This window comes from Phalacrocorax aristotelis, chromosome 5 (genome assembly GCF_949628215.1).
Source record: "Phalacrocorax aristotelis chromosome 5, bGulAri2.1, whole genome shotgun sequence".
NCBI lineage: Eukaryota > Metazoa > Chordata > Aves > Suliformes > Phalacrocoracidae > Phalacrocorax > Phalacrocorax aristotelis.
Genome location: NC_134280.1, coordinates 19,745,968 through 19,773,889, shown reverse-complemented (window position 1 = coordinate 19,773,889; position 27,922 = coordinate 19,745,968). Strand labels below are relative to the sequence as shown.

At 39.1% G+C, this 27,922-nt stretch overlaps 1 protein-coding gene across 7 annotated transcripts in view; it reads right to left on the bottom strand.

Annotated features, from left to right (window-relative positions):
* SLC4A10 (solute carrier family 4 member 10) overlaps window positions 1–27,922 on the bottom strand; it is a 168,492-nt gene that overhangs the window by 58,407 nt on the left and 82,163 nt on the right. For all 7 annotated transcript variants that reach the window (XR_012660610.1, XM_075093306.1, XM_075093307.1 and 4 more), the window contains 2 exons: window positions 20,425–20,563; window positions 12,377–12,537 (listed from right to left, as the gene is read on the bottom strand). Coding sequence is in view for 6 of the 7 variants with exons in the window: in XM_075093306.1 (XP_074949407.1) it covers window positions 12,377–12,537; window positions 20,425–20,563 (300 nt within the window). In the remaining variant the exon portion in view is untranslated. The remainder of the gene's footprint in view (window positions 1–12,376; window positions 12,538–20,424; window positions 20,564–27,922) is intronic.

Genomic DNA, 27,922 nt, shown 5'->3' with positions numbered 1-27,922 from the left:
TTTAGACTTACCACTGGAGATCACAGTCTAGGTCTTTATTTCTTATTAATATAATTACAATACTTTCAAGTACAATATAAAGAAATTCCAGATAAGACAATACAGGAAGATTTGCTACACTATTTGCAAATACTTAATGGGATCTCATTCTACTGCCAGATGTACATGTTCCTGCTGCAAGAGAATCAATTACATGGAGGTGTGAGTGAAATTGATCCCCCCTGCAAAGAAATGACAACCATTTTTGCAGTCCACTGGCAGAAAATATTCTTGCATATTCATATTCAAAACGATCTGTAAATATGTGCATTATGTATTTCAAATGGGAAAGATTATTGAGAATTTTGTGGGATTTTTAAATTATTGTTATTCGGGGAAATCTTGCTAGCAACAGTAATAATGCTTAACAGAAAAAGAAAGGAAAAAAAATAAATTCTGTATCAAAGCAAGTAATACAGCATTTAAGTACACACTATCCTTGTGTATCCATTGGAAGAAAAAATAGTGATAAAATAAGCTGAGTCAAAAACTTGTACTGAAAATTCAGACAGCTCATGATTCTGTGCTGGAGTCAAGATTCATATCTACCAGTAAATTCAGTGGAAAAGCAAGCAGAGCAGAAAAAATAAAAAGCAGATCCATCAGCAGTAGAGACATAATCTGTCACCTCTTTGATAATTGCTAAGAGCAAGACAAAAGAAAGATATAATAAAGGCATTAAATAATTATGCTGGTCAAAAGCAAGAGTTTAAGTGCTAACAGTCAACTATGCATTGTATATGCATTTAGAAACCACATGTTTTTCTGAAGTTCTCAATATCCACACAACAAACCAATGTACCATATACATAGCTGCTTAAGAGCTGAACAGCAAAATACCTGCATGTTTCCCTCACTGTGAAGAGGCTACCAATAAATCTACATCTCTATGATGACACACACACAGAAAAGACAAGGCTAGGTCCACAGAGAAATGCAGCTGCTAACAGACGCAAACATGAGAGATGTACCCACATCTCGCAATGAAGAGTGATGCAGAGGTTTTCGACATTGCCTTTGACTCTCTCCAGCAATTATATTCTGTGCATTTTAACAAGTGTTGACTAAATGGCTCACACCAGAGTAATACTGCCTGGTGGTGTACCTGAACTAATAAAACCTTTCTTCAGGGTGCTTCACCTGACTCTGAAGGGAACGTTTATCTCCACAGTTAACTCAAATGCCACCAGGTCCATTATCTCTGCACTCTAGAAAAGCACAGTTTTTCTATTACTCTAGACTCTCATGAAACAGATAGAGAGGCACAGAAGCAAGATGTGTGACAGAAACGCAAAAGAGAAGGCAGAAGACAATTTCAAGAGAAAGCCTTTAGTAGAATTTTTTCAGAAGGAGCCAAGAATTTGCAACTCATGAGAAAAAGAAAGCTCCAGCTCCAAGAAAAATATTAATTTTCCTGCTCAACTCTACTGCCTTTTGAGGACCTGCCTCTGCTTTGAGGATAAGTCTATCTTCCCTTTAGGTATCCTTAGTACGTGAATTTGCATGTCACCATTCCCACAACAGGCCAGTACTTTCTGTAACATGATAGGGCGTCTTCAGAGGAAAAAAAATAAATATATAACTCAGGACATCTGTGCTAAAGCACAATTGAAACGACCCTCTCTCCCCTTCTTTTTCATTCTGCTGACCAAAAGACCAATTGTAGAAGATGCAAAAACAAAGACCACCTTCTCTGAGTTGCTCTAAGACAGAAATCAAAAGGAAGAGCTGAAAAAAAGAACTTCTCTATAACAGGCAAATTTAGGGTTGTGGTCATCACCTGGATTACAGATCAGTGTAACTCAATTTGGTATGGTGTCATTCCTGGAATCACAGTATTTTCCATATAAAATATTGAAATATATTAACTGTTGAGGATGATGCCAATATTTAAGATGATCCACTTGAGGAGAGAAAATGCTAGGAAAAAGCAAATCGTATCCCTATCCTCTTCCCTGCCTAGATGCTCTGCTAAGATCATTAACAGTCACACAAGCCATGGAGTTAGTGGAAGTGTGGTGACTAACAATTCTTATTTCCTGAGAAACCGAGAACAAAGTTGCTTACCTTGAGTTTTCGTTTTTTACAACAACTTCCCCTTTACTGCAGCACCTCTGCCACATGTAAAAAGGAAGATAGACTCATATTTGGAAAGAGTGAAGACATGTTTTCTTGCCTTGATACGCTCTTCCAGTTGTCATTCCTTTAATACAGACCCACTTGCAGTAGCATCTGTAGGAGTTTAAATGCAGTCAAATTACTGCCAGATTGCTGTAGTTTGACCATTTTTTCAAGACCTGAACAGATTTGAATAGTAGTAAGAAAGATTGTCTCCATCAGCACCTATCATTATGGGATTCCACTTCAGTTTCTTCCCAAGTTTTTCAACATATCATTTAAAAGACCAAGCCCCTGCAAAGTAAGTGATAACACTCCTGATTGCCAAGATAAGCTTGAAAACAAAAGCAACATGGTTAAAGTCGGAGAGTAAATAGCAAACAGGAGCATTTTAAGCACCTCATTTTCAAAACAGACTACTTCCTTATTCCTGTGAGAAGAAGAACCTACGTGCTCCCACTAGTTGAAGCTGCACCTACTTTTCAAAGCCATGTTTTTCACTTTTGTATCTAGACCACATGGCCATTTCTCCAAACTCCATATGACAAAACAGAGTAAAAAATACAGAGCTTAAACTTCACAGCACTATATCTCAGCTACATTCCTGTTTAACAACAGAGACTCTCCAGGGTTTCTATGCTCAGCACCAAAGGTTTGGGGTTTTTCTTTGGTGCTGTTTTAAAGAATTTTCCTCTTGAATGGCTTTTTAAATTCTGCAGAGCCCCCTTCTAGCCAGAGACACAGCTTACCATTAGATTTTTCAAGGATGCTTCACAACCATATGGAGCTTTCAGCAAGATGCAATGTGTGGAATATCCACCAGCATAGTGTTACCCATTCTATTAATTGCTCACACCACACCATTTCTGCTGACATGAGGAACACTGAAGTAGGATGTTTCTTCAGTAAGGAGTCTTGATTCATACTGGAACCATGAAATCATTTTTCAAGCTGTTAAAAGACAGACATTCTTCCTGCCCCGGTTGTTTAAAAAGGTTCAAAGAAACTTGGGGTTTTGTATCATTTCAAGATGTTTTTTCCCCTCACACTCAGTTACAACACATCATTTACATAAAATTGATTTTGTGAGTAAATGGGAGCAATGTGAGTACTTGAACAAGCTATTGTAGTAACTCAAATATAACTCCTCATCACCTGTGAATAATTTACCCAGGCTGTGAATTAGAGCATCAGGGGTGCAGACACTTCAAATTAGTTCATATGCAGTGCAGCTCATGCGTTGCCCAGCATAGCAAACTGCACCTGTCCTACCTCTAAGGTTGGCAAGGATGCAGAAGGAGGCTGCTGCTTCCACTCACTCTGGAAATGTCTATTACACACTGCAGCTTTGTACAGAGACATGTGGCCAGATCCACGTGGAGCCATCCCAGGTCCAAGCAAACGAGCAATAAGGAGACACTCAGCTGTGGCCACAGCTTGTTCCCCATTGCTCCAGGTTCACAGCATGCCCATCACCTCGTGTACAATACTACATGAAACTCCCAGGTGAAACATGGAATAAATCTATAGAAGGTATATTGCATTTGCACCAAAATACCTGTGAAGTCCAAAAAGAAATTACTAGCATGTACGCAGGCTAAACTGGGCCTGACTTTTGCAGTGGTCAGTACAGAGTAGAAAACTTTTTATTTTTTTTTAAGCTGTGTACCAGATGAAATAAAAGTTTTGAATTGCTGGGCTCATATTCCCCTGATACAGGTTGGCACTGACAGTTTACAGCAGAAGAAACTAAACTCAGTATATACCAGCGAAGTTGCCGGTATTTACACCTCTCAATCTTCCAAATTTTATAACTGTGCAACTGCAGGACAAAATGAGATTTATGACAAAAAATAGAACACATGGGCTTTTGTGTGTGTCATGATTGCAGTGACAGCTGACTACAAAACCTAATTTAAAAGCCAAAGCTTGTTTGGTTCGTGTTTGTTTTCTGTCCCTTAAAGACGGGAGAAGAAAGCACAAGCAACCCTAAAAAAGTGCTTTATAGAAGACATTCAGATGAAATGCTGTCGTTTATCTTAACCTCTCTCTAATAGGAACCCAAATATACACTTCCCTAGTGAATTAGGCACTAGGAGCAACAGAAAACTAACAGTTAGGATTCTTGGGCTGCATTTGTGAACAAGACTCATCTACAGTGTTAACAATGGCAATTATAAACAAGCTATCTAAGCCAAAGGATTTAGCCTGCTCATCCAAGGAGGCAGGGCGTTCCAATGCACTAAGAGATGAATTCTATTTCCAGCTCTACCTGAAATTATTTCTCAGCTGAATTGCTTGAAAAGGAAAGACAGAGAGGGGAAAATGTCTGCTTTTTAAAGTAACAGCATGCAATTTTACTGAGGAACAAGAGCAAGCATTTCACAAAACTGTAAATAGTTGAGACAAGGCTAAAATGTCTGGCTTCCAGCTCGGAGAGAAAGCACAGTTTTAAGTCAGAGCTATGCTAACATGCCACAGTGGGTGCCACCAAAAGAAGAATGGAGACCTCATAAAACAATATATTTTGCATCTCTAAACAGAACAAGAGCCATGAGTGACATTGGTTCTGTCTCTACACACAAAATGAAAGCTGAGATTGACTTGTGCAATCTAAAAAATTCCCAGATTTGTGGCCAACATGGGAAAACACAGAACAATAAACAAACAAACAAACAAACAAGCCATGCTGCTTAGAAGTTGGTACCAGATTTACAATTTACCCAGACAAAGCAACAAAACCTGACAGAGGTTTCTCTGTAGAGGTAATCACCCCAGGGTAAGCTGTAAATAAAGCAAATAAATGCAAAAAGTAAGTGAGAAAGAAAAGCTGAACAAAAGGCCGGCGTAGGGTCAGAGAAGCAGATTGCTCACAGGCAACCCATGCTTTCTTACAGTGTTTGCAATAAGAATTAAATTTACCACAAAAGCACTGTCAGAAACGTAACACGAGTGTCACAGCTGAAACAAAGGGTCCAGTGAAATAAAATATAAACTGGAGCCAGTTTTAATATACCATTACTAAGGAGAAATATCCCTTGAAGCAAACAAAGGTAAAAGAAGACTTGTTCAGATTGAAAGCTTAACATCATACTAATGAAATCAATAAAACTGCACACTTGGGATGTAATGCCCTGAGTTGCTGAGCACAGAGTCCAGTGACCTCAATCACAAGATTAAGCTGTTACAGAGATTGAAAATTCGATCATGAGGAACATACGAAAGACTGCTTGGGAAAAAACAGTCAGATCTCTGGATTGGAAAGCATGGGAATATTTCAAATTTAATTTAAAAAATAAACCATTATTATATTTAAGTTATTTAAATTAAACAGGGCTATCAAATATTTCAAACGTGCAAGTTGCCAAAGCACCACTGTGCAATGCTGAGGCCACAGTTTATACATGACAAGGTTTGATATTTGTTCACAGTACACTCTGCGCAACTACAAGAAAATGCCAGATCTGTGATTCATGTTGTAAAGAAAGTGTTGCCATTAAAGGCTGGACCGAACAGTTTTTGAACCAAACAACAGAAAATGGCATCATATGTTAAATAGAAGAACCTTTTGGGTTCACTCAGTGGTTACAATCAAAAAACCAGATGGTAATCTGAGAATCTACAAGGTTTCAAAGGAGCTAAACGAAAATATCAAAAGAGAACATTTTCATCTGCCAACTTGAACAACACACTGAAGCTGCTCTCTAATGGTGCAGCCAGATTCTGGCAAATACCTCCCCAAGAGACAAGTTCCAAAATAAATTGTTTTGATTACATAGATTTTTCAGATATCCTTTTAGCATATGTTCTATACAGAAGTGATCGATAAAATATTGCCACACTGAATGTTCAAAGGAATTCCTTGTGCATGGAGTGCTAGCTTACTGATAGAGGAGCCACTGCAAACACATATGAAAAAAGAATGTCACATACTGAAAATAGTAATACAAACCCCTAAAATATGTTTAATAAAAATGCATTTTAAATAGAATAAAGTTCAGCAGAAGGATTGAGCTCTTTTCAAGGGAAAAATTAAATCCATCTTACACAATTTAAGAACAATTTTAGAAACTTTGCGAATGAACATGCCGCTTCGCTGCATGATGACAACATTGGAAATTCATCTCAGAAGTCTCTATTATAGTAAGATATTGTCTGTGGATTCAGCATCATAGGTATGAATAAGCTCTTTATCAACAAAGGAAATTGGGTGCCTGTCCGAAGAAATTCACAGTCTTGTAGATCAAGTCATTTTGTAATAAGTCAGAGTTGGAATGAAAAAGAATCCAATAAAGAATGGACATGCTGGAAGACAGGATGATTTAAAAATTCTCACCACATGACTGGTGCCAAAATGTTTTTATGCAGAACTATCAGAGTTTCCAGGGATGAAATACAAAATGTTCTGAAAGCCATGCAAACAGTATAAAGGATGTTTTTAATCTCTAGATTCTACCACAAGCCCATTAAGGTCTTAAAACATAAATAATAAACTTGAATAAAATAAATGTTCAAAAGCTAAGTGCTGAGAGTTTAATGCTTTAGTGAACAAGTGTCCATAGATTAAAAGCCTTGACTAAAACAAACAGAAATTCTTTGTCTCCATTTAGCAATGAAGATGAAGTATACTTCTTTCAAGGATACAAAGACTGGCACTGCATTTACAGACATAATTTGATATTGGAATAGCCCAGATAGCAAGACATTGCCAACAAATCCACAACACACATCTCTCCCTAACAAAGTCATAAGGCAAGTAAAAAGAAAGTACATGTGCACAATTAATTTATTTGTTCTCAAAAGATATGATGCACTATAGTAATGCAGTAAAATTATCAACAGATGCATTAAAAAACAAAACCCAAAGTAATAACCTATGAATCAGTTAATTTAGGAGTGCCACTTAAGACCACAGGGTACAATCTGTTTTTGCAAATTCTCCTACATGTGGTATGCGCAGTACCACTGAAAAGAACAACCAAAAGTGACCGTCAGGATCACTGGACTAGCCTGGCATGAGAATGGCTAGCAGGCAAAATAAGAGTTAAATGTGGAAAAAAATTTAGGACAACAGGTGAGAGCAACGAATTATTTAGATTCTAAAGTGTCAGGACTGCCAGATACAACTGGAATACATATGAACTCCAGGGTTAAAATAATGTTTTCATTATATAGCACATGGTAAGTACAACTGTAATTACCAACAGTGAATAGCAACTGAGTAGACCACACAAGGAAGAATCTCCTGAGACATGCAAGTTCTTGTCTAATCTTCAGGTCCAGCAGTCATTTATACATAAAAAAAGCAGCTTGTCATATTATTTGGAATGATCAAAATTCTAACATACCTAGGACACTTATGTTGGTGGCGTGCTTGTCATCACTACTACTAAAGTCTTTCCTCCTCCCAGCTCTGCCTGTTGTGTGCCACACTCTTTGTAACGTTTTGTAAGCACCAGAAAGCCGGAAGTACATATGTAGTATCACAGTACCAAATTACAAAGGAACTTGATGGAGGAAGAGGAAAACAACACCACAAATATTAATAATCGAGATAGCAAATGGAATAGCAACTGGGGGGGTGTGGGGGGAAGATCTCTGCAAAGAAGCCTGACACAGAATGTGGGTAATTTATAGCATGATTCACTTGTTAGAACAACCTGCTGCAAAGTCGTTTATAAAAAAAAATTACCTCATTGCTTATGGAATCTGCAGAAGGGGAAAAAAAATCCTCTCTCAAAGACAAAGCAAGACCCATGCAAACTTTATCATGTGTCAGATCACCTTATCAGAAAGAGATGCCTACCAGTTCGAACAAATAAAACAATAAATGGAATACACCCACAGCTGCCATAGCAGCAGGTACTTTCAAAGTAAAAAGCTTTACTAATCAACAAATCAAGATATTCCAGAAGCAGCACTGATTCAAAATAGCGTTACAGGAACTCATCAAATTCTCTACTGAAGGACAACTTACATCTATGATGAGTTTCCGAACAAAATTAGTGTTATAAATGCTGGAATTCTTGGACACATTAACTAAACAAACAAACAAAAATGACTACAACTAACTAAGGATTACGAGATTACAAACATGAATTCATTGTGGTCTCACTATACAGTATCATCCAAAACCAGAAAAAAAGGGAAGTTTACTGAAGTTATTTTTATTGTGCTAATCCTTACTTTTTTACCTACTTAAATAAAAACAATTCTGGAAGGGATCTCTTAGCCGACTACAGAAATTGTTGAGTGATTTTTTTATTAAAAATTTCAAGCTTGAGTTTGAAAACCCTGGTGTGCTATTTAAGCAAAAAAAGCAATAAAAGAACATCAAGCAGCTGACCTAAATATGTCTTGATTTTTAAAAAAAATAAATAATAAAGCAGCATACTGATAAACACCTTTATTCTTTCAAATCAAGTGCTTTTTATTCTTCACATTTATCTTTCATTATTACCAGGACAAGTTTTGAAGCTATGATTCAGCCCATGATTCATGGGAGAATCAGATCTCGGCACAGAGTAGAAACCCACACAAGTTTCTGCAGATTTGGGTTAATGATATCTTGCATCAGTTTGACATAAACAATTTGGGAAAGGTAAATGCAAAAGGCAGTTACCACTAGCTGCACCAATTTTAATTCCACTGTTAAATAGATCCCACTGAACAATATCTCCCTTACCTGACAAATGTAAATAACAAAAAAAACAATTTTATCTGTCCTTACATAGACTTACATATCACCCATAACGCAGTTTTCTTGATAATCTTTAGTGATAGAAAATTTTCCTGCTTTGCCAATTGAACCTTTACCTAAACAAAAGTTTTCTGTTTTTATTTGTGTATTTTACATTTTCTGTTAACGTGCTACTTTGCCTGTGACAAGGCAATAAAAAATCCCCAACAACCACTCACATGTGTTGTGAGTGTCATGTGAGTGAGACATGTCATGTCTCTGAGCATGTGCTCTTTTCCCAATTTACATCTTTCACATCATGTTTGATCTTCAAGCGAAGTTTACAGTATGGGGAATACAATAAATCTAATATGATACTTGTATGGAATACCAATGTATTGTATAATTTTTATAAAATATCAAATATATGATTTACAGGTACAGCACCATTTTCAGGAAGGTTGTGAAATACAGTAAGGTAGTGTATCGGGTCTGGCTGAGATGGAGTTAACTTTCCCCATAGCAGCCCTCATAGTGCTGTGTTTCGTACTGATAGCTAGAAAGGTCTTGGTAACACACCAGCATTTTGGCTACTGCTGAGCAGTGCTCCACAGCATCAAGGTGGAGAAGGCGGACTTCCTGAATGCCTTCTTTGGCTCAGTCTTTACTGCTAAGGCTGGCCCTCGGGCATCTCAGCCCCCAGAGAAAAGAGATAAGATCTGGAGAAAGGAAGATTTACCATCAGTTGAGAAGGACTGGGTCAGAGATCACCTATGCAAACTGGATCCTCACAAATCCACGGGCCCCGATGGGACGCACCTGCTAGTGCTAAGGGAGCTGGGGGATGTTCTTGCTGAGCCACTCTCCATCATCTTTGAAAGGTCATGGAGGACAGGAGAGGTGCCTGAGGACTGGAGGAGAGCAAATGTCACTCCAATCTTCAAAAAGGGCAAGAAGGAGGACCTGGGGAACTATAGGCCAGTCAGCCTCACCTCCATCCCCGGAAAGGTGATGGAGCAGTTCATCCTGGAGGTCATCTCCAGGCATGTAGAGGACAAGAAGGTTATCAGAAATGGTCAACATGGATTCACCAAGAGAATATCATGCTTGCTCAAGCAGTTCCACATCCTTCTTAAACTGGGGGACCCAAAACTGGACACAGAACTCCAAATGTGGTCTCACTAGGGCACAGTAGAGGGGGAGGATAACCTCTCTCAATCTGCTGACAACACTCCTTTTAGTGCAGCCCAGGGTACCGTTGGCCTTCTTGGCCACAAGGGCACAGTGCTGGCTCATGGTCAGCTTGTTGTCCACCAGCACTCCCAGGTCCTTCTCAACAGAGCCGCTTTCCAGTAGTTCAGCCCCCAGCCTGTACTGGTGCATGGGGTTGTTCCTCCCCAGGTGCAGGACCTTGCATTGGCTCTTATTGAATTTCATGCAAATATAATAGATACCTAATATAATAAATATCTAAAGGGTGTGTGTCAGGATGATGGGACTGGACTCTTTTCAATAGTGCCCAATGACAGGACAAGGGGCAATGGGCACAACTTGGAACACAGGAAGTTCCACCTCAATATGAGAAAAAACTTCTTTCCTGTGAGGGTTCCTGCCAGAGAAGTGGCACAGGCTGCCCAGGGAGGCTGTGGAGTCTCCTTCCCTGGAGACATTCAAAACCCGCCTGGACGCGTTCCTGTGCCCCCTGCTCTGGGTGTGCCTGCTCAAGCAGGGGGGTTGGACAAGATGATCTCCAGTGGTTCCTTCCAACACCCCTAATATTCTGTGATTCTGTAAGGCTGTCTGTCCAACATTCCTCCCTCACCAATAGGCAGGGGGTGGGCAAGATCTTGGATGGAGCCAGGACAGCTGACCCAAACTGACCAAAGGGATATCATATACCGTATGACATCTGCTCAGCAATAAAAGCTGGGGGAGGGTGGGGTGTGTGTGTCTCATCATTAAGATATTTGCCTTCTGGAGCAACCGCCAGTTGTCCTGAAGCCCTACTTCCTGGGAAGTATGTGGACATCACCTGCTGATGGGAAGCAGAGAAGAAATCTTTCGTTTTCCTTTGCTTCCAAGCACAGCCTGTGCTTTTGCTTTATTAAAATGCCTTTATCTTGATCTACGAGTCTTTCTTCCATCTTATTTTCTCCCCCTTTCCACCCTCCTGATGAGGGGAGTGACAGAAGGGCTTGGTGGGTACCTGGCATCCAGCCAAGGTCAATCCGCCACAGGTAAAACTTTTAAGTAGAAGTAAGATGTGCAAGGAGGCTGGTCCAATAACCATCATGAGCATGAGACTAGCCCTTACTAAGGGTAGATAAACAGAAAATTAAAGACCCCAGATTATAAAATAGTACAGCCAATTGCTCTGTGTCTTCTCTGCTGGAAGGGACAGAGATATTTAAACAACAAGAGCAAGGACACAGCACTAGAAACTCTCTAGAGCACATGAGCCCTTGGACTGGGTGTTATCATTTTAATGATAAGTTTACAGTCTAATGTAAATATATTTACAAAACCTATATTATCCCTGTCTTGATAGACTAAAGAAACTTACTTAATCTTCAGTTAGTCCTTGTCTACAAACAAATGTATTTATAAATTATCTAATTCAAATTAGCTGCTGTATTTGAGGAGAGAAAGAAATGTAACAGACTGTACTGCATGATTCTAGCACAGCCATGCAACCCTTGTAGTTTTAAGACTCCTTGAGGCTGTGCATTACAGGTCTGTACATACAGCCCCCAACAACCTGCTTTATTACAGTAACAAATGTGCTACCAAAAAAAAAGTCCCCTGCAGTAACTAGTTATAGCCTTTACGGGAAACACCAGGAATGAAGAAAATGGCATTCAGTCTCAATCTCACTTATCCTTTAGGGAGACAAAACTCATCTATCATGTTCTCTTGCTTTCTGCTTCTCCTGTTCCCACAAGCTCTAGAATTGCAACTGACAAACACACCTTCAGTGGAAAAAATGCACTAAACTTTAGTTTAGGAAGTCACTGCATCTTAAAAATTTCGAAAAACTTACACTTTAATATTATTGTTCTTTATTTCATTCTCAACTCAAAGACACATCTTTAAACTGGTGTGTTTTCACGTTACATAATTATGATTAATATTTCCCTATACTTTAACTTTTTTTAAACTAGATTTTCTGCACTTAGCATAGCAATAGATTCAGTTTGTGGAACTTAGCACACCCGTCATTCACAACATGAGATGGCACAGCAGGAGCAGAGAACATGCCAGTTCTAATGAAATATATCCAAACTGTCCTCTCTGCTCCATCTTAATTTTCTTCTTTACATAAATATTGATTCTGAAAATAGCAATGTCCATACAAAAAATATAAATATTTACCAGTTGTGTCAGACATAAGATTCTTTTCTAATATACTGAGTAAAATATTTCCTAGGAGTTTCTAAACTGAACTGATTATTACGCATTAGCTCTCTTCTAAGCAATATTGTAAGCACTTGATGTTTATTATTAATTTTCATAACCAATAAACGGAACACCAACACATACCCGCTATTTCTTCTATGGAGTTAGCTCTCATGTCCAGAAGAACTGTGCCATTGAGGATACAGCTTCTCAGCTCAAACAAGCTATGAAGTGACAGTGTGGCAACATATGGTTTGCTCCACCTCTCTCCACCATCCTCTACATCTTCTTCAAACTTCAGCCACCTGCGCAAACAATGAATTTTAAAACTCCTCTGTGTATAAGAAATGAAACACAAATTACTTCCATGGATATTGCAAAATCACTATTAAACATGTCTTTGGATTTCATTTTATTCTGTCTTCATAGGAAATATGACAAACTTCCCTTGCCTGCTTCTTCCCATATAATGCCATATTATACCATTTTTGAAGATAAATTCTCACCACAGAGATTAAAAGAGAAGCGTATTAAGTAATCATTATTGTACTTTACAAAAACTTTGAGTAATTCTTTGGCATACAATGATACTTCTATGATAGAACAACAAGTAGTATGTAAAGGCTAGAGGAGAAGAATTTGTAGTAAAGAAGAAAAGCTATACACAGTGAGAAGCCAGGAGAAAACTTTCCCCATTTAGTCTTCACTTTGGACTAAACACAACAAAGAGGAGACATTTTTATTTAAAGTAAATATACCAACATATTCAGACTTTACAGAATCCATCCATTACCACCATAACCTTTATGAACTTTGTTAAACTTGTTAGTTACTTAACTGCACTAAGCTACTCATAAAGGCAGTAAAACATTATACAAAATTTAGGATATTTTCCATTTAAAAGTCCAGTCAACTAAAATGAAAAACCTCACAGGCACATACATGCACACACAAGCAATGTGTAAACACTTGCGAATGGTCTTTCAAGCCCCAAAATATGGGCCTTACTCAGGCAAAACAGCCATGGGAATGACATGAAACAGCACTTTAGAATCCAGCAATTACATCATATCTCACTATTTTGAGTCTCATTTGCCTGTTCTCAGGTTCAGTGTAAATCTGGAGAGACTTCAGCAAAGTAAAAGGACACGTGAAACTGGCATAAGAGGATCAAGTCTTTTGTTACTAGCAGCTGGATGAACTTTATTGCACAACTTTTTAATTGTTTACTGATAAAAATGACGGTAAAAATGTTAAAAGCATAATAAACAAACAAACAAACAAGAAGGGAAAAGTCTGTTGACATATGCAAACGTTGTTTTAAATTAAAGTTATTAAGTCTTTCAAGCGTACACAGCTATTGCTGCATGGAGCAAGGCAGCCTGCCAGCTTGGCAAGGTTTGAACAGCTGCAGCCACAGCAGAAGCCTCTGTCACTTGACTCAACAGCACTCAGCTATTTTGTATGGACCAGACAGCACAGAAGTCAAGCTGAGCTTCACACCTTGACAGCACCTTCATGCTTATTGCCAGACAGCTTGGAAACACAGAGCCTTATGACCTCTAAAGCTGAGCAATTTCCAGATTCACCAAGCCTCGCAGACTAGTAACACAACAAACAGAGCTGTCTTCTGTTCCTGGCCTACCTGCCTAGCTCTGCTCCTACCTGTAAAATATGCCTGTGTACTCACATTGTAGATATTTTCCTCCTTTCAGTCCCTGTGTACCAGATTCTTCCCCTTCTGATGCCATCCTGCGAGCAGCCACCACTTCAGTGACCCACTCGTCACCAGCATATCTGCCCCCTTCCTGATGTATTCCATCTCTTCCAACTGTACCAGCTGCTTCCTAATCACTCTCCCGTTATTTACATATACAATTTGCCTCCAACTCCTTGGCTCCTCCAAAATCTCCAACCTCCTGTGTCTAGTCCTCTCCTCCTCTTTGTACTTAAAGATTTTTCCCTCCATCTCCTCTGTGCTGGCCAGTTTCCATATGTCATCTTTGCCCATGAGACCTCCTCTCCATCAGAGTTCTGTTCTCTACTCCCTTCATTGCAATCTCTCTTCTCTTCCCAGCCTACCCAGACTAACTTTACCTTTTCATTCTTACAGAGAAGCAGCAAGAAAGACACAGCACACACAAAAATTTGCTTCTACAGAGCTAAACCATGAAATTTGCATACGCAAATGAGGTTTTACAACTAGATTTTCAAAACAATGTCCAAATGGACATCAGACACAAATTAGCACACCCCACTCCCACCAAATTCAAAGTCATGGTTTGAAAGGGGTGAAGTAGAGTAATTCAGGCAAGTTACCAAGAAGCATGTGAGAAGGAAAAGCAAGTTATTTTGCAGTTGCACTTAAACTCTGTAAGAAGAGGCTGCATATAGCTTACTCATGGTGCTCAAGTTTCCAAGATAAAAATATGCTAGACCTATTTGTGGCCATAACATCACAGGCATGGCACATTAATTGTCCTGCTTAAACTACTGTCTCCTACGGCTCTGCAAAATATCTACATTTTTATCTTCTCACACCTCTGATTTTGTGCATGTGCACAAAATGTGCATGTGCATTTCTAATCTCTTTAGGAGTTTTGTAAGCTTACGATCGTTGTACTTGGGTATTCCAAATTATTTCTGATGTACCATCAACTTGTTTTATGTTGACTCAAAAAAAGATTAAAAATCATGCTACATATATCCTAAAAACACTGTTCCAAGCATAGATTCTTACAGAATCTCATCAGAAGCCTCATACTGTCATTACCTTCTGTTCATGTAAATAGTCTTCAACATTGTTTATCTAATTATACTTCTGCAGTTTGTCCTTGATATTACCTATTTGGAACATACTGACCAGTTCTAAACAGATTTTAAATGAGTGGTAAAAGACAAACATGTTCTTAAAGCTTTCATTAATAGAGGTGACTGGACAGAGGCAGGCTCATAACCAGAGCTCATAACTTGCTAGGGACTCATAGACAAGATAAGTGTAAATCATTAAAACACCTTTAATTAGAGTTTATGGGGTCAATCAGACATCAAAGTTTACACACGGCATAAAAATCCAAGGAAACTATTGCTACTGCTCAAATAATCATATTGCTCATGATCGTCTCCATCTGAGTTTCTAACAATCTGAAGAGTATAATCCTATGGGTTGCATCCAATTTCCTACTGTTACTAAAACTTATGTGTTTAAACACACTATCATACATTGTTACTTAATGAGCCAACAGGCTAGTACATAAACATAAATCATACCCAGCCGAGAGAATTTTACATTTGGAATAAGCTTCTATTTTTATTTTAATAAGCATTACATGAGTTTACTCGTCTCATGTTTATCACCTTCTATCTTTTCAGAATTATGCCTCTGTTAAGTCAGATAATCCTTATTTAACATATCAAATGAGAAACAGCAGCAGAAAACATAAACCAAACAAATCTCTGATCTTACGCAGTCGTTCAATTCTAAGTGTTCAAGTGGTTTTAAAAATCATAATACCATTTTAACAACCCCCTGACGTTATGTACAAGATTCAAGGATAGAAACAGCTTTGAAATCCAAATTCAGGCGTGGATGCCAAGTTTTCCAATTTTCTACTCTTTTTAGTTTCTCAGAGAAAAAGACAAATTTTAATACACTTACTTGCAGTATAATCCCTTAAATTGATATGGTTGATAAATAAAACCCATTCATAATTTCCCAGAGAACAACGCCAACCCCATTTGTATATTAAGTTCATGTGTCACAGGTATCCCATGTGTTTGGCATATATTTAGAGCTATCTTAGTTGTGTCTGATCACACAGAGGAGCAGCTTCATTTGTATGGTTTTCTTTTACTGGTGAAGACTAGCACAGGTATTTCAATAATAGAGTTTAGATCCTTTGCTAGCATACTTGCTGGAACAAAACATGCCAACAGAAGTTTCAGCAAGCTATGTTACCAGAAGAAAAATATTACTCAGAGGTGTGTGTGTACATACGCACACATACATATGTTACATCACCTAAAGTCGTCTCCATTGATTTTTCAGGAGTCAATAAAAGAGTGTGAACACTTCACTGTAGACTCAGTTACAACATTTTCATGCACAATATGAATTGGGTGAGTTGAACATGATCTATTATAGTCTGTTATGTCTGCAGCAGAGAGCTGGGGCACTTACAAGCCGCTCAAGAGTCAATGTTATTAATGCAATCTTACAATCCATATAAATTCCCACATGAGCTGTTTGCCTGCCTACCCTGACTGGAAAATGAACCAAAGTAAATAAGCATGTCAGAAACAATGCAGAAGTGACAAACCTAAGTTTTTTGAGACCTAGTTTCTTTGAATGAAAGTTTTGATCCAGGGGAGATTCATTTTCACTTCATATTCTTAGTTTTTCCCTAGTCCATCCATTTTCTAGTTACTATTAACAATGGACAGAGGTTTATTTTCATAACTGTGCTCTTTCATTAAAACTCAAGCGTGAACACTTTCCTGTTGGTTCCAAAGTGTCTTTCTATTTTCCTCCTTCCTACATATTCTTTTCTGTTCCAGAAACATAGTGAAATTCTCCTGAAATTTTCATTTGATATTAGCAGATAAATGAGTTCCAGCAGTTTGGGTAAAACCTGCTAAAAATCAGGCACTATTTCCAGCTATGACTACAAGTGGCTATTAGGATAGATATGAACACGAATTGCTTTCCTAATCGCTGAAGTTTGCAACTATACTATTGTGTGTAAAAAATAAGCCCAACTGTTATGCCTCAGTGTGCTTCTCCACAAACTTACTGGAAATATTTTTTGGGGTAGAAACTATACATCATACATTCTCTACATACTTATACAGCTGAGCCACATACACAAACATTGCATTAATAAGACAGATTGATTTTAAAAGGTACACATGTCTTCTGGCTTGAAATCAATTGATGAGGAAAAAATTAATTCATTTTATCACCATATCAACATAACTAAGTTATTCCATTCTGCTCAATAATTCCATGGATGGGATAGCCTAAATCAGATCTTTGAATGGAATAGGCTGAAACAACAGTGTACTTTCTTGCTCCTACTAATTAATCTGGAGGAATGTTTTTGCTCATGAGAACGGTTATGGAAACTGGAGAATGGCAAACCTTGGAGTCTCCTAACTGCTGAGGGGAAAAAAAAGGATCAAAAAAGAGTCTAGAAAAGGACTTACTCTTCCAAACAAATGAAACAGGGATAGAGGAGATTTACCTAAGGAACACCAAGCTTCAGTCAAATCTTATCCATGGCTCCCTTTGATATGTTACTATTTTGATCAACCAAGAACAAAATGTCTCAAACAGCTTTACACAGTTTGCTAAAGATATTTTTAAGAAATTTTAAGGCTGAACTGTGCATGCATTTTCAATCAAACTGAAAACATAAAGATATAGATTTACTGCATCAGAGTCAGCCCAACACTTCAGTCCATGCAAAGCTTGGCAAAATGAATATAGAACCACTTAGTGCCATCAGTCTCGTTAAACACAATTAATGACCGAGTCCTCCTCTGTATCACTTGCATTTAAATTCATCTACCTGGAATTATGTCCAAAGCTAGACAATAAAATTTACAGATACTTCCAGTGGCATTTTCCACACAGATGGAAAACATACAGTAAGCCTGAAACAGCAACAAATCCAGGGTATATCCTCTTCATACCACACTTTTAATCAAATCAGTATTTCTGAAGTACTGAACCAACCATTAGTATTGTAAATGATCCATTGTATTAGTTTCTATGATCTTGCGTATTAAACACCATATCTCATTTCTATTACTCAAAGTCACCTTATTCTTTGTGTATGATATTGTTGTCTATTTCTAGAGTAACAATACCTCCTAATTTCTTATCATCAGCAAGTTTCATTACTACATCCTGGGTTTTGTCATTCAAATTTTGCCATTTGCTAAGACTAATTCTTCAGAAGTTAGTTGTCACTATCTTCCACACTAATAGTTTAATCTTTCAGCATGACCTGCTATACCTCTGCAACTAGTTTCTTACCCACTAATATAATTTTTACACTAAAAGAACTCAAGTAATAAATTCCCACTGCTGTATCATATCAAATGGATGACCAAAAAAATTAGATCCACTGTTTTTTCTTTGTCAGAAAACCAAAAATCAGTTATCTGATTAAATAGCATCATTAAGTTAGTCTGACATGATACACCATTGTACTGCATTTTATACAATTTTCCACTTAGCTTCAAGTCTATAATTATTCTTTCCTTCAAACATTGTTCTAAGCCTTGCATAGCTCTGAAATGTTACTATCAGGCCTCTGTTCATTCTGACCATTTTTATCCTTTCTTGAATAGCATTGCTGTGTTTGCTATAGTACAACCACCCACCTGATAGATTCACAGAAAGACAGGATTTACCGAACCCATGAAATATACCTTCTTTCAGCTTTCTTATTTGCACAGATAAAGCACTTTGACTCCTGCCTTCATTTTTCATTTGGTCATTTTACTGCCATCTCGTCCTCTTCTAAAAGCCAGCCAACCCATGTCAAATGCTGCCTGACATTTTTGTATCCAAACTGAAAAAGATCATTTATCTTGACCAGTTCTTTCTGCATGGCAGCTCCACTCTTTCTTTGCTTTCATCGTATTTCTAAAGCTACAGAAATTTTTACTATTAGCTATTATACTTCACTCTTGTATTTTCCGAGTTCCAAAAATAAGTTTTCTCGGCTGTTTTTTCCTGTCCTTCTTCAACATTCTCAGCTCGTTTCTCTTAAACATTTTTGATTCTTTAGTTCCCAAATGGCAATTGGAAAGGCTGTACATACAGATAGATTAATCTAAATAGAAGTTTCTTTATTTCACCTATTCCAGTCAAATTCAATCTGGGTTAAGTATTTATGTTAATAACAACTGTTATAATTTTTCAAAAACATAATTCTTTGATGATTTGCAAAGGAATTTTCTTTAGTTGTACTAGAGAAGCTGCTATTTCCCTGCTTAAAAATAACATAAACCACGGTGATTTTTATTTTTAATCACAAGAGAAGCTAATACCCTTCCTAGAAAAGGTCCTATATATTCCTAATCAGTATGAGAACACTGCAGATGATTAACTTGATTAGATTTTCTCTCTCTGAATATTAATAAGACTATTTAAGAACACTACTACACTCATTTTGCAGCATAATCCCCATATGAGAATTTTCTACATGTAAAGATCTATATTTAGCATCTGTCTATGCCTCCTATGGACACATAAAGGAAGGGAAGGTCATAGAAAATTCTGTCGCCCTCTGGGAAAGCAGGAATTTGCAGTAAAATTAAAGGTAAAGCTAACAGCCATATTCATGCCGAACAGACCACACACATAGTTCCCCACAAAATCCCTTCCGAAATACCACAATTTTTATCCTACTGACACCAAAGATGTGGTCCACATCTACACCACTGAGGAATATTGTCAACAAATACTGGAAGGGAAAGAGAGAATTAAGGTTCTAAGATGAAAAATGAAGCAAGGCTTGCTGGGAAATTTCAAGTCTTAATGAAACTAAGCAAGCCATCTCTATTTCGGTGCTAAAGGAAACAAACATGCAAAAAATGCAAAAACAACCCCCATGTTCTGCTTCAATATTAATTTTTTCAGCAGAAATGCACTCTAAACAGTCTTTCACAGTAACTTTGTGAAAACAAAATAATCCAACATTGAATATTCAAAGTCTCAAAATCAACTGTTCATTGATATTTAGACTGTGTAAAAGTGTTATAGCTCCAAAAGTAATCTCATTCCTGGCTTTAATTTTTTTATAAGGGTAATTTTATCAGTTTCTTGAGGATTCAAGTAGAATATGCAGTTTGAAAGTTTCTTAAAATGATGAGCTAAAATATTAATAAAACCAGTAATTTTAATTCATAAATATATGTATGTATGTTATGCTTACTTTGATTTTTTACCCTCAATATTCATTCTGACCTATATTTCATAAATCCAGATGAAGACATTTGGCAGTGGGAAACAACAAATGCTGCAGTAATACTAGCAGTCTAAGGATTAAAATTATGGTGTTATTTAAGCTTTATATCCAAAATCTGTTTGTGAGTTTGCCACAGCTTTAAAATCATTCCTCAATACACCAGCAACCAATATCTACAAATAATTTTTAAAAACTCATGAAGAAACTCACCTTGCTGTCTCCCTCCACTCCGCATCCTCTCCTTCACGCCAACAAATTTCATCAAGCTCAGTAAAGAGATCATGAGGAATGTGTTCTTCATCATCATCTTCTGTTCCGAGAATAAACTGCACCCTTTGTGATGGGGTATCTGGGGAAAAATAAAAATATAAGTCTAGAATACCAATTTTTTTGCTCTGAGCAAGCATCTAAAATTTCATGAGATTATCCAGACTCTTTCTTCCATATAACTTACTGTCACACAGAAAACATGTTTATAGTTATGCTGGAAGAACATTTATAGACCAACACCTTCAGATTGAGATCTCTTTATTTACTGTAGTTGTCTAGCCTGCTAATTAAACAAACTCATCTAAAGATAGAAAGTGGTGTACAAGAATAGTGACTATCAGAAGCTGGAATGGTATCTCAGAAAAAAGTCAGCACAGATAGCAGCGCAGATAGAGCTGATAAGAAGTCTTTTACTCTGGTGTTACAAAAACTACTTTGCCACATCATAAGTCTAAATCTACAGATGCAGCTCAGCTCACAATGCTGGTGTACTAAACGTGTGTTCTTTGTTTTACCTAGCAGGAGAAAGAAAGCAAAGGAAACCTCTCTAATGTCAATATACGAGGAACACTGAACAGAATACATCACTATCCGCACCTACCATCTCCTGGCCCTTTGTAAACTGCTTCTGCATGGTTAGGCTGTTCCAGATGAACGAGTTGTTCACCTGTCCCAACATCCTGTTTTATACTTCCTTTCTCTATCTTCCCTTTACATTCCTATTACCAGTTATTTTTCTTCACAACCTTTTAGTGCAGACCACTAAATATATTTTGGAGACTTACTATTCCTTTTTTTGTATCACTCAGGAAATTTCCAGAAGTCATAGAGCACCTTAATGTATTATTCAGTGTTCATAATTCAAATGTTGTAAGTCTTAAAGAAAAAGAAAAAATCCTATTTGCTTATTTAAATGCAAATCTCAAATGGACAAACTCTGGATGAAACCCAGCCTCTGTAGAAATACATAGTTATGTTTTCTGCTAATGTATTTTAGACTTCTGAGAGGAACCAGAAGTCCTTTGTGAGAGCTGATAGAGGCCTGGCTGCCAGTAAAGCAAAAAAATTATTATCCAGCAGAACAGCTCAGCAATTCTTTGAACACTGTCTAAATGAAGTTCTGTTTCATGACCATCTTTGTAAGACAAGCTACAGTATTTTTCATCTATCAGTGAAGAGCATCACTGCATAGGATCCTCAAGCTCTCTGAATTTTGGAAAAACTGAGATTATAGTACTTATCAAATGCCAGTTAAAGAGCGAATACAACAGTGATCAAAAATAATTAAATGGGCCACTGATACAGGACATTAATTTTAGCGGTAAAGATACCTTTTTGATAGTAGTAGTAATCTTGTTATAGCAATGAAACAAAGACAATATATGGCAGTTTTCACTTGAGGTCTATTTGCTTAAACAGGGTGTAAACATACAGTATGGTCAAGTCTACTTCACAAAGCAAGGAAATGAAACCCAGGAAGTATGGGAGAGGAAGGAGATAGATATGAACTCAGGCACCTACTAAGCTCTAGAGAATGGAAGAACTGCAACAGGACAGCTAAGGGGAAAGAAATTACTTTTGGTGGTTGGTGTCCACTACAGGCTGCCTGATCAAGGGGAGCCTACTGACAAAGCCTTCTTCCTCCAACTCCAGGAGGCGTGGTGCTCGCAGGCTCTCACCCTACTGGGGGACTTCAACCACCCCGACATCTGATGGAAAAGTAGCACAACGAGCTGTAGGCAATCCAGGAAATTCCTAGAATGCACCGAGGATAACTTCTTGAGCCAGGTAATAGACAGCCCTATCCAAGGGGATACAATACTAGACCTGATGGTCATGAATGCAAGTGAGCTCATCGATGACATCAAGATTGGAGGCAGCCTGGGCTGGACAGATCACACACTGGTAAGTTTGCACTCCTGACGGATACGGGAAAAGCGAGGAGTACAGTCAAGACCCTAAATTTTAGGAAAGCAGACTTCAAGCTCTTCAAGGAGCTAGTCAGCAGGACCCCTGGGAAACAGTCCTCAGGAGCAAAGGAACAGAAGAGAGCTGGCAGATCTTTCAGGACGCGTTCCATACAGCACAAGAGCTCTCAGTTCCCAGGTGTAAGAAATCAGGCAAGAAAGGGAAGAGACCAGCATAGATGAGTCAAGACCTGCTGGTCAAACTAAAGAGCAAGAGGGAACTGCACAGGCAGTGGAAGCAGGGACAGGTATCCTGGGAAGAGTACAGGGACGCTGCCTGGTTGTGTAGGGATAGGGTCAGGAGGGCCAAGGTGCAGCTGGAGCTGCATTTAGCAAGGGACGCAAAGAATACTAAGAAGAGCTTCTACAGGTATATCAACCAGAAAAGGAAAGTTAAAGAAAGCATACCCCCCCGCCCCGATGGACAAGAATGGTGGCCTAGTATCAACAGAGGAGAAGGCTGAGGTACTCAACAAGTTTTTTGCCTCAGTCTTCACTGGTAACCTCTCTCCTCACCCCTCCCAAGCTGATGGATCACAGGATGGAGACCAGGGGGATAAAGTCCCTCCCACTGTAAGGGAAGATCAGGTTCGTGACCGCCCCAGGAGCCTGGATACACAGGCTCTGATACAAGTCTATGGGACCTGATGAGATGCATCCCAGAGTCCTGAGGGAATTGGCTGATGTAGTTGCCAAGCCACTCTCTATGATATTTGAAAAGTCATGGCAGTGAGGTGAAGCCCCCGGTCACTGAAAGAAGGGAAACATTGTGCCCATCTTTAAAAAGGGAAGAAAGGAGGACCCAGGGAACTACCGACCTGTCAGCCTCACATCTGTGCCTGGGAAGATCATGGAATAGATACTCCTAGAAGCTATGCTAAGGCACATGCAGGACAGGGAGGTGATACAAGGCAGCCAACATGGTTTCACCAAGGGCAAGTCCTGCCTGACCAACCTAGTGGCTTTCTATAATGGAGTGACTACATCAGTGGACAAGGGACGAGCTATGGATGACATCTATATGGACTTCTGTAAGGCCTTTGGCACGGTCCCCCACAGCATCCTTCTCTCTAAACTGGGGGGATATGGATTTGATGAGTGGACTGTTCAGTGAATAAGGAATTGGTTGGATGGTCACATCCACAGCGTAGTGGTCAATGCCTCAATGTCCAGATGGAGACTGCTCACAAGTGGTGTTCCTCAGGGGTTGGTATTGGGTCTGGCACTGTTTAATATCTTTGTCTGCAACATGGACAGTGGCATTGAGTGCATCCTCAGCAAGTCTGCAGATGACACCAAGCTGTGTGGTGCGGTCAACATGCTGGAGGGAAGGGATGTCATCCAGAGGGTTCTTAACAGGCTGGAGAGGTGGGTCCGTGCGAACCTCATGAAGTTGAACAAGGCCAAGTGCAAGGTCCTGCATGCGGGTCGGGGCAATCCCAAGCACAAATACAGGCTGGGTGGAGAATGGATTGAGAGCAGCCCTGCAGAGAAGGACCTGGGGGTACTGGTGGACGAAAAGCTGGTCATGAGCCAACAATGTGGGCTCACAGCCCAGGAGGCCAACCGTATCCTGGGTTGCATCAAAAGAAGTGTGACCAGCAGGTCAAGGGAGGTGATTCTCCCTCTCTGCTCCACTCTGGTGAGACCCCACCTGGAGTACTGTGTCCAGGTCTGAAGCCCTCAACACAAGGACATGGACCTGTTGGAGTGAGTCCAGAGGAGGGCCACAAAAATGATCAGAGGGCTGGAGCACCTCTCCTATGAAGACAGGTTGAGAGAGTTGGGATTGTTCAGTATGGAGAAGAGAAGTCTTCAGGGAGACCTTAGAGCAGCCATACAGTACTTAAAGGGGGACTACAGGAAAGATGGGGACAAACTCTTTAGCAAGGCCTGTTGTGACAGGACATGGGGTAATGGTTTTAAACTATTTAGACTGGATATAAGGAAAAAATATTTTACTTTGAGGGTGATGAAACACTGGAGCAGGTTGCCTAGAGAGGTTGTGGAGGCCCCATCCCTAGAAACATTCAAGGCCAGGTTAGACGGGGCTTTGAGCAACCTGATCTACTTGAAGACGTCCCTGCTCACTGCAGGGGTGTTGGAACTAGATGACCTCTAAAGATGCCTTCCAACCCAGACCATTCTATGATTAAAAAACAGCAACAATCTCTTCCACTTTACCATTTCTTTTATTGCTCATCTCTCTCACTGTTCAATCTTCTTTTCTCTTTAAGACCATTTCAACCTCTACTCTAGACCCCCTTCCAGCCTCTATTTTTTTTTTTTTTATTCTTTATGTTCCTCATATCCACATGTTGGTATGTTCTAGAGGAGGATGGAGTAAATGCACAAGCATCAGGATTTAATCTGAGACTAGAAAGCACATTCTGGTCAAGAAGTGTGCAACTTGTTGAGCCTATTTCCCAGAAGCACAAAATGCAGCGAGATATGAGCTTGCAAAGGATAAGTGCATATGACTAGTGACAGAACATGGAAAACAAGCTACTTTGGTAGAGAGCTGGACTGCAGTGAGAATCTGAGAATAACCATTGCCAAGAACATCCTGTACTCATGGTAAAATCAGCACTAGAACTGATTTAGAGCAACAGCTACTGTTAAGTAATAAATGAGTAGTGTTGCACAGCAGAGCTCCAGTTTTATGACAGTTATGATACCCATGCAAACGCACGCTTTCAGCATGAGAAGGGAAGTAGAGGGTCAGAAATGCACTGAAGTCAGGTAATTAGTAACAAGGAAACACCTTGCTGCTGTGATTTTCTTCTACTGGGTCTTCTGTGTAACATACAGCTACTTGACTGACAACAGTGAGGAATCTATATAAATGACAAAACACCGACTAAATTCTCTTCTTCCTTGTTAACACACCAGTAAAACTAGCTGCTAGATTCTGGCTACCTGGGTTTTTGCTGCTGAAATTTATATTGGTGTCTGAAGCCTGCAAGCCACAGCTTCATTATCAGACACCAAGCTGGAAACTGAAAAATAATTATTTGCTTTATAATACAATAATCTTATTTAAGGACAAAACCCCAAGAGAATTAAACGATAGGAACACAATAAAATAAAAAAAACCCAGATCTATAGGTTTGACTTATAAAACTGAGTTAACAGTATTACTCACGTGAGCAATGCCAGATGGATTGATGGATTTGGCTCTTATTCATAAGAGTAATAAATACCAAATATGTCATTAATGTGTTATACTGAAAATTAGTTATAAGTGATTCAAAAGCAGTATAAAAGAATACTTCAACTGCTGACTGTCAAACTGTGATAACTTAATCTTCTGTGTAGAAGCATAATATTTGTAAACTGGTACACTCAAAATTTTTATGAAGTCTAAGAAAACAGAAATTGGCTTGAATATTATGTCTATCCCTACTTCAAGGAGTACAGCCAGTGTAAAATAGAAATTCTTCATATTATTATTGCTGTTTCTGAAAAGCAATGAAAGTAGATTAAGCTAAAAAAATAAAATTAATTGGACTAATTTGTTACATTACTATTTCTATCACTGCAGTTGTTTTATATCAGAGCACAGAGATATTAGAAGCAAGGTGAATTTAAAGTTCCACAATAAGCATCTGAAGATTCTCCCAAGTAAATGTCTCATGACCAGTTCAGTAAATCCTTCAGGATGAGCTGGGACTGGGGAGAAAGTCTGGTACGTGGCATGAGCAGAAGTACCAACAACCACCCATGTTCAGCTAATGAGCCATCTCAGTCAGGAAAAGTTGAAGCAGCTTTCTGTTTGCTGTGGTTTCAGCAGCCCATGGGAGCCTCATGCCAGACTCTGTGTTAGACCTGAGTTCCCCGGGGCTTGCGGTCACATCATCTGTGCAGCACTTACACAAACATCCAAACTACCTCTGGTATCTCAAATTCACTGCATGCATGGAAAAACTAAATATTCCAGGTTTAAAAATCTGTATAACCCCTCTGCACTGCTAAAAGGGTAAAAAATAAGACCTGCTGGACCCCCTATTGTCAGAAGCACAAATTCACACTGGGATTCAGTACTGCAGAAAGGAAATGACCCTGCAGCAACCTGACATGCTGTTCACTACTATGATCAAGAGAGGTTATCCTCCCCCTCTACTGTGCCCTAGTGAGACCACATTTGGAGTACTGTGTCCAGTTTTGGGCCCCCCGGCTTAAGAAGGATGTGGAATTGCTTGAGCAAGTCCAGCAGAGAGCTACCAAGATGATCAGGGGACTGGAGCATCTTCCTTATGAGGAAAGGCTGAGAGTCTTGGGTTTGTTCAGCCTGGAGAAGAGAAGGCTGAGGGGGGATTTCATAAATACCTATAAATATCTAAAGGGTGCATGTCAAGAGGATGGGACTGGACTCTTTTCAGTGGTGTCCAATGGCAGGACAAGGGCCAACGGGCACAACTTGGAACACAGGAAGTTCCACCTCAATATGAGGAAAAATATCTTTCCTGTGAGGGTGCCAGAGCAGTAGCACAGGCTGCCCAGGGAGGCTGTGGAGTCTCCTTCCCTGGAGACATTCAAAACCCGCCTGGACGCGTTCCTGTGCCCCCTGCTCTGGGTGTGCCTGCTCAAGCAGGGGAGTTGGACAAGATGATCTCCAGAGGTCCCTTCCAACCCCTACCATTCTGTCATTCTTTGAATTGTCCATATTGTCAAAAGATAAGTTTATTTGTCATAGCCCTCAGGTGATGGAAACAATTCATGTGAAGAAAATGCGGAGTGTGCTTCCTGAAAACCAGATTATACTTATAGGGCTAATGTGCCAGAAGAGCAAACAGAGAATACTTTCTCTCAACCTAACATATGGCTTCTAAGGTCTGTGAAGAGATTTTCGGAAGTATGCTGTATGGCTGTTTATTATTTTATGTGTACTTCAGTAATGTAAGTTTTGTTCTAACTTTTACCATGTAGTCTGATTTAAAAAAAAAAAGTAAATTATGATCCCTGCCTTTACTGATTGCTGAGCTGAAGGGCAAAGTCCAAACTGTACAGGAAGGAGGTGGGGGGAGAGTCCCCATCCACCACTTCCTTGATGAGTACAAGCAAGAGAATGATGAATGTTTCTCTGTGGGTGAAGTGAACCTTCCTTTTCTGTGATCCTTCGAATTTTTCACGCTATTTCCCCTTTGTCTGAAAGGAGTTGTTACAGATGTCAACTATATTAAACCAGTTTGCTCCCTGTCTGCAGCCCATCCTGTGCAGTGACCAATCAAACAAAGAAAAGTTTGTATATTTAATATTACTTTAATGTGAATGTACGACAGCATGAGGCATGGATTAAATCTTGTCTATGGCGTTTACTATCTTACGTGAGCTTCTGTAATGTAAATTTTATTTTAATGTTTAGCATGTTCTCTAATGTAGAAAAAAAGTAAATTTTCATCCCTACATCTACTGACCCTGATCAAAAGTATTAGCCTACTAATAATACCCTTAAATGCATTTCTCAACAG